General features: G+C 46.1%; 1 protein-coding gene across 7 annotated transcripts in view; it reads right to left on the reverse strand.

Annotated features, from left to right (window-relative positions):
• ZMYND8 (zinc finger MYND-type containing 8) overlaps window positions 1–17,066 on the reverse strand; it is a 115,208-nt gene that overhangs the window by 93,462 nt on the left and 4,680 nt on the right. For all 7 annotated transcript variants that reach the window (XM_061127429.1, XM_061127428.1, XM_061127426.1 and 4 more), the window contains one exon: window positions 11,893–11,963. In XM_061127429.1, coding sequence (XP_060983412.1) covers window positions 11,893–11,963 — 71 coding nt within the window. The remainder of the gene's footprint in view (window positions 1–11,892; window positions 11,964–17,066) is intronic.

Genomic DNA, 17,066 nt, shown 5'->3' on the forward strand with positions numbered 1-17,066 from the left:
GCCTGGCAGAAAGGCAGTTCAGAGGAGCCTGGATAACAAATACCAATTGAGAAGATGGGAAGAGAGCTGTGTTCTTTCTTTGCTGATCTTTTCAAAAAACAGCAAGCCCAGGAGAATCTAATCAAGTGAAATTTAAGACACTGATAGAATTAACTATTTTTTGAGCATGTTCTATGCTGAGCCAATCCGTAGCTAGATTTTCCACCTACTACATCCAGCACAACGTATTAATGTATTGAGAGCTGTAATACAGTGCCGTCCAACAGAACTTTCTATAGTGATGGCAACGTTCCATATCTGTGCTGTCTACATATCTGGACAGCCTCTAGCCACGTGTGGCTACTGGGCACTTGCAATGTGACTCGTCCAACTGAAGAAGGAATTTTTATTTCAATTAGTATAAACTGAAACCGCCACAGAGTAGCTACCTAATCAGAGGAGCCGAGCTTTAGAAGCTCAATATACAACTGACAAGGCAGGAAGTTCAGCAGGCAAGCGGGACCCTTCAGAATCCTCCACCCATGCCTAAGGGAAGAATCCGGTAGTAGCCTTCAAAAGCATAATGATTCAGGGCCTAGAAATGTTTCTGGACTTGCCACCTCCAGCCTAGGCTGGAAATTTCTCAAACCTTCAGGATGTGTGAGAATGTCTGATCAGAGCGGATTACCATCCTGTCCTTTTCCTGGCCAATTTAGGAGACTTTCCAGGGTGATTTCTTTTTTTTTCCACCACGCTTGCAGCTTGCAGGATCTCAGTTCCCTGACCTGGGATCGAACTTGTACCCTCGGCAGTGAAAGCATGAAGTCCTAACCACTAGACAGACCACTAGGGAATTTCCCCGGGGTACGTCCGACTTTGGAAGCTAAAGGAGGAGGTATATCTCCACTGTCAGAGGTATAAATGAAGGTTCCGCAAGAGGGGAGCCTGGGTCCCCGAGGACGTGGAGAAAACAGGTCCTTGGGGAGAGCAGCCTGGAAGGATGGACAAAGGTATGACCCGGCGAGGAGCAGGAGGAAGCCAGCAGTCACATCACAGAACCAACACTGAGGTTGGACAGGCTGAATAGGAGGGGCAGGTTCTTCGGGGACACTGACCAGAGCCCTGGAAAGGACAGATGGAGCAGGGCCTTGAATCTCGACTTAGGACTGGGGTCATCTTCAGGAGCCACCAGCAACCCAAAGCAGGCAAGCAAGACAATCACACTTGTGTTTGGAAAAGGGCCGATTACAAGTGGGCTTAATACCTGGGGAAGGAAAGAAATCAGAGGGAAGGGGGCCATTTCAAAGAGCCCTGTATCCCCGGGGGGAAAGACAGACAAGCCACCGATCGTTTCGGAGAGAGCAGAAATTTGAACTTAGGTAATTATTTCCAGGTGCGGAAGATGCTGGAAACAAAGCCATCCACTCTAGCTGAAAGGCTGCTTTTACTTCCTTCTCCAGGAGAAAAGTTCTATCCACCTGGTAGACAAAGTAAAGTCATTCACTCATTCATTCATTCAAAAGATATATTTATTGTGCTCCAACTGGAACAGGAACAAGTGGTGGTAAAACGGGCATTGGGGAAATGAGATGCACAAAAACAAAAGGCAGGACCCACCCCCACCTGGAGCCAGAGCATCCAGGGAAGGTAGGATGTTAGGAGAAAAAAGAGAGGGGAGGACCTTCCTTCAGAGGATCTGAAAAGATCAGTGTGGCTGGAGTAGAGAGAAAGGGGCACACGGAGGCAGGAGGCTGGAAAAGAGGGCAAGGCTCACACATAAGGATTTTAGGATTTTGCTCTTCATCCTAAAACCAAGAAGTGAGCCCTTAAGACTTTAAAGCAGGAGATGGTAGCTGAAAGAAAGGTTCCTTTTAGAAGGATCAGGAGGGTAGGGCAGATAAGAGATGGGAGCCCAATTAAAAGACTACTACAGGGACTTTCCTGGTGGTCCAGTGGCTAAGACACCCCCACTTCCAATGCAGGAGGTACAAGCTTGGGGGAACTAAGCTTCCACATGCTGGTGGGTGAAGCCAAAAAAAAAAAAAAAAACTATTACAGTTCACTGGTGATAACCTGAAGAAGAGTGATATGTACAATATATTATTGTAAGGAAGCAAAAAAAAGGCAAACGGATAGAAGAATCGAGGCTCAGTCCCATATCCCTGGCCTAGCCAACTGGCAGAGTCCTGGCTTATTCACCATGGTGGAGAAGCAGGTGTTTTGTTGGGGGAGCAGGAGGGAAGGTAGACAGTGAAGTCAGTTTGGGACATGTTGAGTTCAAGACACCCATGAACAACAGGTCGGCAGTCAGGTAGGTAGCTAGCCCTCTGCATCATAACTCAAGAGACATCTAGGCTGGAAGTAAGATATTCGTGAGTCATAAAGCCACAGATGTGGGCGAGATCACCCAGGAAAAGAACATGCTGGGCAAGATGAGGAACCAAGCTTTCAGCAACGCCAACACTTAGCGGTGGGGAGAAGAGGAGGAGCCGGGGAAATCAGAGGAAAAGCACAAGAAGAGGCAGGTTCCAGGAGAAGAATGATCAGCAGTGTCCACTGCCTCCTCTAGATCAGGACACGAAGCACTGACACCACCCACTGGAGTCTACAGGAAGCCCGGTGGGAACTGGTAACATGGAGCATCTGGGTGGATGCCACCACAGAACTGGCAGAACAAAGCAGGAAGTAAGGAAACCAAGACCTAAGTACTGACGCTCCTTTTACCAAATTTGGCTATGGAGAGGCCAGAAAAAGGAGAAACACTAACAGGAGAGATGCAGGGTCAAGAGATGAAATGTGGAAAAGACCTGTGCGTGTTCAAAAATCTGTACATTCCTCAAAAGGCGAAACACAGAGCTACCCTATAACCACAGAGCTACCATAACCACACTCCGAGGTCTACATCCGAGAGAAATGAAAACATACATCCACGTAAAAACTCGCCCATGAATGTTTATGGCACCGTTCTTCATGATAGCCAAAAAAAGGAAACAACTCAACTCCATCAACAGATAAATGGATAAATAAAACAAAATGTGACAATGGAATAACACAATGGAACATTATTCAGTCATAAAAAGGAATCAAGGAGTGGTATGAGGGGACTTCCCTGGTGGTCCAGTGGCTGAGAGTCCACGTACCCAATACAAGGGGCTAGGGTACAATCCCTGGGTCAGGGAACTAGATCCCACGTGCTGCAACTAAGAAGTTCACATGCCACAAAGTTGCTTGCCACAACTAAGACTCAGCACAGCCTTAAAATAAGCAAATAATTTTTTTTTTTAAGTGGTATGTGCTACAATATGAACAAGCATAAGAACATTAATATACAAGTAAGAAGTCAGACATGAATGTTCACATACTAAACGATTCCATCTATATGAAATGATCCAGGTAAGCAAATCCAGAGAGGAAGAAAGCAGGTTAGTGGTTACCAGGGGCTGGGATAAATGGGTGATGAATGGGGAGTTACTGCTAACGGGTCAGGGATTTTTTACTGGGGTGATGAAAATGTTCCAAAATAAGACTGTGGTGATTCACCGAACAAAGCTTCCCTGGTAGCTCAGCAGTAAAAGAATTCACCTGCCAATGCAGGAAATGACGGTCTGATCCCTGGGTCGGGAAGGTCCCCGGGAGAAGGAAATGGCGATGCACTCCAGTACTCCTGCCTGGGAAATCCCATGAACAGAGGAGCCTGGCGGGCCACAGTCCATTGGGTTGCAGAAGAGCTGGACACGACTGAATGACTAAACAAGATGATCACTGAACAATTCTGTGACTGGATTAAAAAAACATGTTGCTGGGAATTCCCTGGTGATCCAGTGGTTAGGACACTGTGTTTTCACTGTGTTTTCAGCACCAAAGGCACTGGTTCGATCCCTGGTCAGAGAACTAAGATCCCACATGCTGCGCAAATCGGCCAAACATAATAATAATAATTTAAAAATAAAAACCACGTTACTGTTCCCTTTGAAACGCTCGATCTCTGGGTTCCAGGAAAGTTGAAGGTAGGACAGAATGGGGGGGGGGGGGCAGTAGTGAGTGTAGGGGGGCCTATAACACTGCACGCACCCCCACTCACCCAGACTCTGAGATGTGGGCTTGATAAGCTTGCTCCCCTCAAGTTAATCGTCAAGGGGCCTCCACCAATGGAGCAAAGTGAAATAACTACTCTTTGAAACTTTCAAGCAAAAAAAAAAAGTGCTGGGATCTCTAAAAGGCCTCAGACCTAGAATGCTAACTCTAGAGGCACTGGGAGGAGGAAAAAGGAGAGATGGTTCTTTTGAAACTAAGGTTGAAAATGGTCCACTGTAGATCACAGTCTTCCGGAACAACAGCAGTCATATAAACATGTAACGTAGGTCAGGCTTCAAAAACGGGGCAAATGCAAGGTTTTCCACGAGTGAACCACGGAGATAAATTGCACAGAAGGTGCTGACAGGATTCCATGAACAGATTGCACTGAAGCTCTGCGGGCCAAGAGAAGGTAGAAGGTTTCTCATTCAGAAAGCCATATCCGACATTCTCAAGAGTTGCAGGATATTTTAGACCTTGTTGGGAGAGGAACAATCTGGTAGTTATCTAACTCGCAAATCAATTCCTTCCACTGCACAGTACATGGATGGCACTTCTCGGGCTGGAGGAAACGTGAAAGAGCCAAAATTGAGTTAAAAATACTGATGCTCATTTTTGAAAAGAAATATTCTCAGCACTTCAGCCTCGCACTGTGATTTAAAGGGTGTTTACGGTTATATTTTCTTAAAGTTTCCTTGGGGAAAAAAAAAGAATGATACAAGGTCTCTATCTGAGAGCCGTCCTCATAAACAGTCCCTTTGTGAAACAAGCTTAATTTACATACAACAGTGAGAACGAGGATCCTGTACTAATTAAGGTCTGGGGCTGGTTAGCAAATTGCTGTAATTGTATATTCTCCAGCTTCCTGTCTTGGAAAACATATTCATACCGAGGCAAATCTCAGCAAGAATGATACTGTTCAAGATTTTAATATCTTGGGCTTCCGTTGCATCTGTGCATGGTTTCCAAGTGGCTCGTTCCCTTGTGCGGGTGACATTACACAGACATTTTTAAAAAATGGTTTCAGCTTTGGCAGCCTGGCATCCGCACACCACAATCATTACTGCAAAATGCACACATAGCAGGATCAAGATGCAGGCAGCCCAAACAGGGGAGCCTTTGTACAGGGAGCTGTGAGCTCCCAGAGTCCATCATTTTTCAGACTTTAAGTCCCTGTCCTTGGAGGAGCTTATTCTGACTCCTACGTCACATGGCTAAAATCCTGCAATGAACTGTGCTGGGTCCAGTCTCCTGCAGAGAGTGCAAACCCACAACTCTCCCACCACTTGTGACCCGGAGACGTGTTCTGTTGGGTTCATGCATGGTCTTTCAGAAACTGGGCTACACGGATCACAATTCTAAATCAGGCATTTTTACAGGAGGCGGGCGGGGAGGGGAATAAAATCCCAGCTGGTGACATCAAATGAGACATATTCCTGTTCCTGCTTTGTTCAACGATCAGATGGAGGCACCCTACCCCTTTAGGACAGACAGTCTCCCACCCACTAAAGGCCTTGAAACCCTGGATAACCTGCTGGCCCCTATGGACATCTCACCCAGGATCCTGGGGGCAGAGCTCATGACTAAGTACAAAGGTTTAAGATCAATGATAAAACCTAACCTCTCTTCTCTACTCCTCCACTTCATTAATCCCTCTGAGCTTCAGTTTCCTGAACTATAAAATGGGAATAACAGCACACCTGTAACACAGCATTATTAAGAGAATCAAACGAAGTAATTTACATCTAATACTTGACACCTAGTAAGTACTCAGGAAAACAGCAGCTAGGCAAACACACTTGGCACCTCGACAGTTCTTCCGAGTTTTGCTCTAGCATCTTTCAGCAGATCATTACCCCCGGACACAAATGTCAACCTGACATCTTGAAAGTGCGAAAGCTTTGTCTCCTGAGAACTAAAACGCTCCAGTAAATGCCAGGGCTGGCATTATGGCAATGACTGGCTTGGGAATTATTCAGTTAATAAGTGAGTACGTGTCAGGGGGAAGAGGGTGCACAAATTGAGTTAGAGAATCTGAAAGGTTGTACAAACTAGACATAGGAACAGAATGAAAGGATTCTGAGCCAATTACTGTTAGGGTTCCTAAGTTTCTCCAGGACAGTTCAGGGTCTCCTCTCCACCCACAAGGAGGGCATGATGCTGCCAGTTTCCCAAGATGCCCAATGGTCCTCACCCTCCTTGAGGAATAATCTCTGCCCCAGTGAGGGCAACTCAGGGGGGTCCAAGTATCTAGTACTGGCCCTTCCTCGGCCAAAGGAAAAAATATGACACCAGGTAAGGACTCTCCCTGGAGACTCTGCCCTATTGATCTGAAGAGACTGTCCATTTAGCTTCACTCCCCAGAGCAGCCCTGGGCCTCCAGCCACTCCAACGAGCCCATGAGGCCACTGACCACCTTCCAGTCCATCCCTTCCCTGCTCCAATGAACCCAAGCTGGCTTCCGCTGCTCACGACAAGAGAACCCCGATCTGACGGTATAGGGTAGGGGCTGAAGCGTGAATTTCCATAAGAAAAGCAGGCTAGAGGAACAAGTGTGTGTTCACGGAGCCCACAGCCTCACAATGTGGATTTCGAATCATAGGGACTAAGAGAGAGAAGGCTTAACTCCCGCCTTTGCAAGCGGGTCACATTTGGACCAGGCTAACTTTAGCTCTCAGAGTCCCAGCAACCCAGTATCATAACTCCAGGCCTTTCTTTGTGTATGCGGTTTCCTCACCTAACCCCAGAGGCTCTATCAGAAGGCTTCTCGAGACATAGAGCCAGCCAGTCATCTGGCCATCCGATCACCCTGGAGGCTGGGAGCTCGGCTCCACACAAGGAAAGCCATCCAAGGCAGTCCCTGGGGAGAGGGGAAGGTCTCCCTCAAAACCAGGTAGCCCTTCCCCTCCCAATTCCCCACCAGAACAGGGCTCCAAAGGCCCTGAGAAAATCAGTCCAAGTGTCTCAGAGGACAGGATGCCTGTCCTGAACATACCCGTCGGGCTGACCTATACAATTCTCTTCTTTTCAACTGAAGTACAAATTTTTATTGATTTATGTTATATTAAATTCAAGTATATAGCATTTCAATTCAATATTTTTACAGATTATACCCCATTATGACAAACTGACTGCCATTCCCTGTGCTATGTGCATATCCTTATTGTTTATCTATTTCATATACAGTGGTTTGTAGCTCTTAATCCCATACCCCTACGTTGCCCATATATATATTCCACATATAAGTGATATCATACAGTACTTGTCTTTGATTTATCTTGCTAAGCCAAATATTGTCTAGGTCCATCCATGTTGCTGCAATTTCATTCTTTTTTATAGCAGAGTAATATTCGATTGTATATATACATCTTCTTTATCCCTTCTTCTGTTGATGGACACTTGAGTTGCTTCCATAGCTCAGCTATTGTAAATAGTGCCGCTACGAACATCAGGGCGCATGTGTCTTTTCAAATTACAACACACAACCAGGAGTGGAACTGCTGTAACACAGTAGTTCTATTTCTAGTTTCTTTGAGAAATCACCATACTATTTTCCATAGTGGCTGCACCAATTTACCATCCCACCAATAATGCAGCAAGGGTTTCCTTTTCCCCACACCCTCGCCAATTCTCATCATTTGTACACGCTTTGATGATGGCCATTCCGAAAGGTGTGAGGTGATCTCTTAAAGTTTTGATTTGCATCTCTCTGATATTTGCCACGCTGAGCATCTTCCCGCATGCCCAAAAGTCATCTGTGTGTTTTCTTTGGGAAAACGTCTATTCAGGTCTTCAGCCCACTTGTTGATTGAGTTGTTTGTTTTCTGATATTGGGCTTTATAAACTGTTTACATATTTTGGATTATACAATTCTTCATTAACCACCTCCATGCCCTCTTCCTGGAGACTGGAAGCAGGGAAAGCAGCAGAACTTGCTGAGTAAAGCTTCTACCTGATAGGCTTATCAACACAAGTGTATCCTTCCTCAGCTGATTCTAATCATGGTTAACACATCCATGCACTAGCCATGTCCCTGGCACTGTTCTGGGTGCTCTGCGCATGTGAGCAAATTTAATCTCCACCATAACCCTCTGTTCTTATCACCCCTAATGCACAGGGGGAAACTGAGCCATAAAGAAGAGCCCAGCGAGGCAGAGGGCAGCCAGAATGAAAGCTCACGGAGTGCAAGCTCAGGGAGTCCGACTCTAGAAGCCCGGTTTTCCTAAACCTCCGGGCCATCCTGCCTCTCAAACGGAAGGGAAAGGCTGACAGTGGTGGTGTAGGCCCTGGAGAGAGAAGGGGCCTATGACATAGCATAGGAGACCATCGACAAATAAATAAATAAAAGTATAATATCATGGACAAGGGCTATGAAGAGCTTCTGAAATGCCATAAATGTTCAACTATCTTGATCTGGGCCATGGTTCCACAAGTGTACACACGTGTTAAAGTGCATGAAGCTGAATGCTGAACGTAAGATTTTAAATGGGGGATTCCCTGGTGATCCAGTGGCTAGGACTCCACGCTTCCAATGAAGGGGGCCTGGGTTCAATCCCTGGTCAGAGAACTAGACCCCACATGCTGCAGCTAAGAGTTCACGTGCCCTGCAACTAAAGATCCTACATGCTACAACTAAGATCTGGTTGAGCCAAATAAACAAAAATTTTTTTTAACGATTTTAAATGTAACAGAAAGTGGTAAGGAATGGCAAATGGTAGGAGCCACTTCTCACTGTGAGAGTGGGAGACCAGAGATAAGTAAGGACAGAAAGCCAGAAGGATCCAGGTGGCAATGGATCAGAATCAGAGACAACTGTAGGAACTCAATTTAACACAGATACAGATAGAAATACTTATAGACGTGCCCACATGTAGGTTCCCACACACGTATGTGTTTCTTCACTCTGCCAGCTGAAAAGACCTAGAAGCAAAGACACCTCAGTAGCAATGAGCACAACCAGCACCCAGATCTTGGTTTCTAAAGCCCTTCTCCAATAACAAACAGGGCCTTAGGGAAATGGCTAATTCTAGGCAGAAGATACATACAAGATGAGCCTATGTGGTGGTGGTGGTTCAGTTGCTAAGTCATGTGTGACTCTTTGAGACCCCTGTCCATGGGATTTCCCAGTCGAGGATACTGGAGTCGGTGACCAATTCCTTCTCCAAGGGATCTTCCCGACCCAGGGATTGAACCTGCGGCTCCTGCGGCTCCTGCATCTCCTGTACTGCAGGCAGCGTCCTACTGTACGCTGAGCCGCTAAGGAAGACCCAAACAAGCCTAAAGCATCCTAGAAATGCCGAGAGCACTTCTGCAGCGGCAGAAAGTAAAACAGTATTCAATCAATTAACTGATCAACCAACAATGATGTCAAAGGGACACAGGAGCGAGCTGAAAGTGCTCCCAGTGGCCAAAGCTGGAACAATCTGAGCAACAAAATAAGTAAGTAGTACTGAACTATAACCCAGTGTATGAAACAGTTTAGTCCCTGCTGATATAAATAAATGGCTGAACAAATACATGAGAAAAACAAGACAAATCTCCCATACAGAAGAACACAAAATACTTTATGTAGATATTCTGGCCTTCGGGAGATGGGGCGTGTCTCCCCACTCTTAAATGTGGGCTGGGCACTGTGACTTCCTTCCAAAAAGGAAGGGGAAAAACCTGACAAACATCCCCTTGGCCAAGTGACCAAGGTCAACATCACCAGTGATGAATTATATTCACAATACATACCCTTGATATAATGTGATGAAAACAGCATTTTAAAGCCTTCCTCTCAGAAACACATAATTCCAGTCTACTCCAGTCCAACAACGAGAAAAAATATTATCCCCAAATAAGGATCATCCTACAAAATACCGCACAGAGTCCTAAAGGGCTCAGGCCAGGCAGGTCGGTCCCAGTGACTTCAGACTGGAGCCTGAGGGCGCTGGAAGGGCAGTGGAGGGACTCAGCAAGAGCAGACGGATCTGATGGAACGTGTTTTTCCAAGACCACCCTGGCTGCTGTCAGGAGAAGATGGGGCCGGGCAGATTAAGCAAGGACGGTGATGATCCCAGAATAGTCACACCTCGGGCAGCCCAGACACAGGATGAAGGGCCAGGAACGTCCAGGGGTCTGCAAGAAGATGAGCAGTGGGGTCTCCACACACAGAGGGACGGGCCTGAGCAGGCTGATAGTCCCCAGTTTGGACCCTTTTGGAGAACGACTAGGTTCCAGGCCCTTCTGGGCCCTGAGTGCTAGAGAAGGAAGCACCTCCTTGGAGTCATGCCTCGATTTGGTCTGATCCCATCCTACACTTAGGACCTGGGAGACATTACCACTCGGAGCCTCAGTTTCCTCATCTGTAAAATGGGAATACCACCTCCCACACCTTCCCAGGGTAAGAAAAGACTCCTGGAACCTCCAAGCACAGCCTGCATAAACGCCCCCAGCAAGTGTTATCTTTACAAGAGAAGCCCAAGGTGGAAGGACTCTTGGAATTTAACCCAACAACCCATTTTACAGATAAGAAAACTGAGCAGCAGAGCCAGAAAAGTGTCTAAGTGATCCACAGGGCAAACGAAGAGCCCGGCCTCCAGCTCCCTCTCTTGAGTTTCTTCTCCACAGTCAGTTTTAACCACAACAGGGGAGCAGCGAGCTGCTTCCCCATCAGCAGTTGTCTCCAGACACCTTTTGTTCAGAGTCCCCTGCAGCTCTGCTGCTGGTCTAGCCAGAGCTGGGTGGGGGCTGTGGTGAAGGGCAGCAGGCCTTAGACTGGGCCTTGTCTCCCTCCCAACATCCTCTTCCCGCTCCCCAGGCACTGCCCACCCACCCGGGCAGCCTGGCCCGCCCACCTAAGGCCACCCCTCCTCTTTGAACCAGGCCCAGACCCCGTCAGGCTGGCCAGACCCAACAACAGCCACCACGAGCTGACCCTCATCATTGCCCAGAATGACAGGCTGTCTTATAAAAATCCTCAAAAAGCTCTGCTGTCCCAAATGCCTTCATGGAACCACATTTTGTGAAGCTCTTAAGCTGGAGAGGAGTCTTTCTGGCCGAGTCCGTACTCATCCTCTGTCTAGCCCTTCCCGCCGCCCCCAGCACAGGGACCCAGTGACATGTCGAATGTGTAACAACATCATGAAACAACCACTTAGTTTGGAGACGAGCATTTTCATCAGCCTTCTAAAAGCACCCGAAGGCAATGTGGGTAAGTGCTTCCTTACTGGGAAACCTCGTAAAATCTCACACAGACCAAACGAAAAGTTATCAATACCACAATTAGAAGATCTTTGAGGTGCTCTACCACAGGATTGAACAGAAGCTCACACCCATGTTTTCTCTGACTTGCAAAATTCTAACACTGGCCCCAGCATTCCAGGAGGTCCTAACATTTTCCTTTACTCACTAACCAAGACCACAGTTTTCCAGGAAGTGGATCACCTTCGTTCCACCTTCACGATTCCAAAGAGACCTTTTATTAAAATCGGAAACCAAGAAGCAGCTGGAGATGCCCGTTGCTTCTAGAACATGCTTTATTTAAATTTATTCCCAAAAGTCACCCTGCAGAGAGCTAGCCAGCCATCCTCAGTCATGACACACACCACGTAAAACTGACTGTCGGGACAATTCCCAACAGGTCAGAACACCTACCCAGACATGCAAGGAAAAGAAAATCAGGAGGAGATTTCTCTATAAATGAGGTTCATCCATCAAAGGCGCCAACCTCTCAAAATGGGAGGAGTGTTGCAACCTCGGCTCGTAAGCCACACTTGACTGCACTACAACAACAAGAAAAAGGAATTCCAATTTCCTCCTCTGCTCTGGAATAGATAATACAAGGTTTTTACTTACCTTTGGAGCGGGTAGAAATATCCATGCCCTCTACCACCTCCTGTTCTGTTTTTATTTCCTCTTCAGCCAAGCTGAAACAGAGCAAATTATGTTCACGTTTTAGGTAGACTGAGAACTTGCCCCATGGGGGCATTTATTCAGAAGTTCTAACAACAAAGCCACCTTTTTAAGACAATCCCCCCATCCTTAGATGAGGCAGGGGGAAAGAAACCCACATCTGATTTCAAACGAAGTGTTAAGATTCCTATAGGGGTTTTTTTAAATACTAGTTTGTTCTTGAAGTCAAATGACTATTCCAGTTGTCATGCTATTGGGGGATGCAAAAGGCTTTTTTTAAATGAGACACACAGTTACAATCTACCGGCCCTAGACCAATGAAAACCCAGCCTCCAAGTAAGTAAGTTTCTTGTTAACACTGGGTTCAGGCTGGAGATGGTTTTCAGGGTACCTGGAGTTCTGATCTCTTGAGTTCTGCAAGGCAAAGAATATCTTTGCAGACCTCCCTGCTAAATCTTAAAATTCCCTGATGAGGCAGGAACGTGAAAATATATACATTAAATCACAAAGTAGAAAAATAAGCCTAGGCTAGAAGCAGAAGGCTTGGCTTCAAAACATTCAAACCACCAGCATTTAGCCCAGGAATTAAGATTGGGGTCTCCACACTCCCAGCCCCTGGGATGTTTCTTCTCTACAGCAGGCATGGCTTAGAGAAAGCATTCAGCACTCTTCTGAGCTGTGACTAATTATCTCCCCCCACCCCCCCCCCACCAAAGTGGAATGAGGAAGGATTATTTAAAAGACAAGCTGAGAGTCGGGGGTTGGGACAAGAAGTAGGGAAAACCAGGCCCCTTCACCAGAATCTTCTCTCCCTCTCTTGGCCGGAATTCTCCCCAGCTGAACAAAGTGCAGGTCATTTCCATTCTTCCCATGGACACACATACACCTCTCAGGCCAAGCCAGGAAAGATCTGCTTTTAAAAGTGCCAACTATTTGAGGTGCTGGAACTTTCCAAGCATTCAGCTGACAGCGAAGTGATAAGAATCTGAGCAATTATTCTAGATGCATTTCCATCAGACTGTGGTTCAACAAGAAGAAATCAGTGCATCTCCAACTGAGATGGCTGAAATTTTCTGGAAGACTCAAGAGCCAGGACAGGAGGGAGGCTGGGTAAGGCAGGAAGAATCAGAATGTCCCGCCTGTGTTTCATTGTCTGGGACAGTGATGAGACAAAAGAGAAGTCCCAAATGGCTTGGAACCTCAGGGTCAGATGGAGATGCATTTAGGAGAGTTCTGTTTGATGAGACTAGATAGAAAAAGGAAGAGATGAGAGCTCAGGATTAAGTTAGAAGAACTTGGAGGCCTCCAACTTCACTGGTCTCAGCAAAGAGAAGAAAAAGAAAGTTTCCTTTTAAACCAGAATATTAACACATTTAGGCCTCTGATATCGAACCCCGTTGACAATTTCATTCACACTGCATCTGTAGGGAAAGCTTGGGACACAAACCACCAAAGAAACAACGGACATGTTGTCACAAGCGGTTTTCGTCAGAAGCCAGCGCCTCTGAAATTTAAACACGTCGCTAACATGCAATAATAGAACAGTGATTTGTGGCAGGTGATTTTAGCACGGGTACTTTTTCTTCCAACTTAAGAGGCAAACATTCTCAACTTCGAAACACACCCCCTGCATACAACATACCCAGACTGTCAAATGGATGCTGCTGATGGTCTCTTGCTTGGGGTGACTGGAAATAAATTTTAACAGAAAGCCCCAGGCGGTCCCTTCAGAAAGGGGGAAAATGGTCAGCTTCAAAAGCACAAAGAGCAACCTTGATCTTTCTAGCAACTAGAATTCTGTTCCCCTCTCTAGCACGAAGTATGTGAAATACTAAACTTCTTGAAACTGATCCCATATTTTGAGTGATGGAGGAAACGCTAATCTGGTATCCAACCAAAATGTTCGGTGGTGAAAAGAAACAATTATGCATTTACAGAGCCTACCCGCCCCCCCCACCCCAAACCCACTTGAAGGATTTCTGCAGTGATGAAAACATTCAAAGGTGTATTGATCATGGAGGAGGGCTGCATTCAAGAGAACAATTATTTGGCTTGTAACAGCCTAGAGGAGGCTGAATACTTCAGGGAGGAAAGCTGCTGAAAGGCTAAGAAAATGCAAACTAGCAAAGGGGTGGCTATTTGCTGCAGAGTTTAAGATAATCAATGCTGGAGCAGAAAAGAGGGAAAAGAAAGTTAAGCTGTTTTATCTTTCCAAGTATTACAAAGTGGGCACCATAATCACCTAACTCTAGCAACAGCACCACCAGCTTCAGCCAAGGATTTGAAGGACAACAATTTCAGAAAACCATCTTTTTCACAGATCAGCAACCCATCCTTTCAAAGGGAACTCATACATGCACACGCACACACACACACACACACACACACACACAATAACTTGTATTTGACTAAAGGAAACTGCAATGTCTATGCATTTAAAGGGGGAAAAAAAAAAATTCATTTACAAAAGCAAAGACCAGAATGCAAAATTAGTCATTTTGAATAGCCACATCTAAAGGGACTTCCTTTTTTCTACACCACTGATCTCATTTTTTTTTTTTTTTTTGCTTTTTTGGTTTAGTGTTAAGTACTAGTATGTTGTTAGGTGAGGGGAAAAATATGAATATTACATCAAAAGTGGTGGTGAGAAAAGATTTGTACCTGTCTGAATGCCCCACAGACCTCGGTCAATTTAGGTTAAGAACTGTTCAGTCATTTGGAGGGAAAAAAAAACAGTCAAATAATAACTTAAGAAAAAGAGGCTACACGTCTGGAGAAAAGACGTTGAACTCTTGTCATTAACACATTAAAGTCTTACAAAATACACAGCATTTTTCCTTCCATATCTGCTAGCTTCCAGCAACCCCGATTATTTAAATCCAAAACAATGGAACAAGCAGTCCTTGTTTCAAACTGACATTACTTTTTTTTTTTAGGTCGGCTGGGGGCCCGCTAAGGGAAAGAGTAAAATTAGCTAAAAATCAAACAACAGCCTCTTAGCCCAACAGGAAAATACACCACCGACTAGTTGTATATACTGTATGCTCCCCACCACCATCCCCTCTTGCACTCACGGGTTCGCCTAAGTCACTTGCCCCTGGATTTCACACACTGATACATTTCAGGCAATTAAAGAAGAAATAACCAGCGCCTGCACAGACAACCAAGACCATCCCATCCCGCCCAGAAAGAATAAAAGATTTCTCCCCCAATGCCTGAGCAAGAAAACCTCTGCTTACTTAACCTGCATGCACTGGAAAAGAGCAATTAAAAGTTGCAGATGAACTGCACCTCCAGGATGTTTTAAGCCTTCTGATTATTAATTCTGAAGACTCAAGGCTGGTCCGTAATTCCCAGGAATCCCATCCCCTCCACACTTCCAGGAGAGAGAGAAAAAAGAGAAAAATAGCTAGTTTGGATAGAAAACTGCCTGGAAACACAATGCCCAGATATTTCTTTTCCCCAAGTGCCCTTACTATTTGACTTTTAACCAAGAATATCTAACCCCTCTAAGAATATATAACCAGCATGCACAAGACTCTGGGTCTACAGCTGAGGACCATCACACAGCAATTCAAGAATCATGCAATCATTAGAAAGGACTTTTCCTTCAGCTTTTTACTTTCATTCAAAATACCAAACTGGTCCAGGCTGTAAGAAATATTTCATCCCCAAGACACAAACATCTTTCCTCTTCCAGATCACAAAAGAGGGAATATCAAAATTCAAACACCATGCTTCCCTAAATCTGCAATTAATTTCTTTAAAAATGGGGGGGCGGGGGAGGGAGGGAATGGTTAGCAGCTTTATATAAGCACTCACCTAAAACAGGCAGAGTCATCGGGAGCTAAGCTATTTATGCAGGATTCTTAAAATGGCGTCTGGCAACACTGCCTCATTCCTGTATTGAAGCTAAAATGGTAGCAGTTTGTTCAATAGCTGTAGCTCTGGCTTAAGCAGCCTTGCTAGTTTCAAAGCCACCTTCCTAAATATCAGAACTAGGAAAAAGCTCAACCAAAGGACACCAACAACCCAACGTTTAGAGGCTTAAAAAAAAATCTGCAGTGACAGGGGGAGTTTGTGAAGTCACAGGTTCCTAAGGAAAACCCTTCTCTTTCAGATCCTGAGCCTTCAACGTGAGGCTCTACAGTGAGGCCCCCTTACCCTCGAATTAGGTGGGTGGAAGGTTAGGACTCAGGCAGCCCTGTGGCATAAAGTGCAGACAAGACAGGTGTCTGTGCAGACAACAAAAACCTTAAAAGGGGGCAGGCTGGGGAGGGGGAAGGAAGCCCATTCCCCCTTGCTGGTAGATTAGAAGCCAGCCTTGCATCCCTACCAAAGAGGAGCTGGGGAAAATGAAAAGTGCTTCCAGGGCAGCAGGCATCTGAAGGGCTGTACCCCAGTCTGAGGCCAAAGGAAAATAAAAAGGCTGTTTAATAAGCCTGGAAACGGCCCCCCAACACCCAGCCAGTCCTAAGACAGTTAACATCAAGGAAAGACAATCCGAGTCTGCAGAGGAGACAACAGGAAAACCTCCCCCTTAGCCAAGGCGCAGAAGAATACTCACAAATTAATTTTTGTCCACCCCCAACAGAGCCCTCAAAATTAACCATGGGTTTGGCAAAACCTGCTTTCACAGGCCGAGCTAAGAGCCTCATAGTGGATAATGTAATTTACGGTTACAGGTCTGAGCATGGCCTCAGTTTTCAAGGTGACTGTTTTGGAGCTTCAGGAGAGAAAGGAGGGCAGAGTGCCCAACGCTGTGCCAGAGCGAGGACGGGCGGCTGGCTCTTGGCCGGCCGGTAGGTAGGTAATCTTGATGAGGAGGGACAGGCTGGCAGCCCAGTTCGCTGCACGGCTGAAATGGCTCCTGCCTGCTTGTTTATCAGTAAGCAGAGTGGGGTGGAGGGGGAAGGGCAGCCATAGCCTTAGCAACCTGAAGCCAAGAGTGAATCCTTACTTGTTTCTGCCTTTGCAGGCAAGGCAAGGGCTGGCTTGCTACACTGACTGTCCCTTCCTCCTTCTCTGCGGTGGGGTGACCAAGGCACTTTTGCAGGTATCTTTCTTTTCAGGGTCAAAGCAGAGGCAAAGCCAGACTAGGCTTCCCAGCTGACAAA

This window comes from Dama dama, chromosome 23 (genome assembly GCF_033118175.1).
Source record: "Dama dama isolate Ldn47 chromosome 23, ASM3311817v1, whole genome shotgun sequence".
NCBI lineage: Eukaryota > Metazoa > Chordata > Mammalia > Artiodactyla > Cervidae > Dama > Dama dama.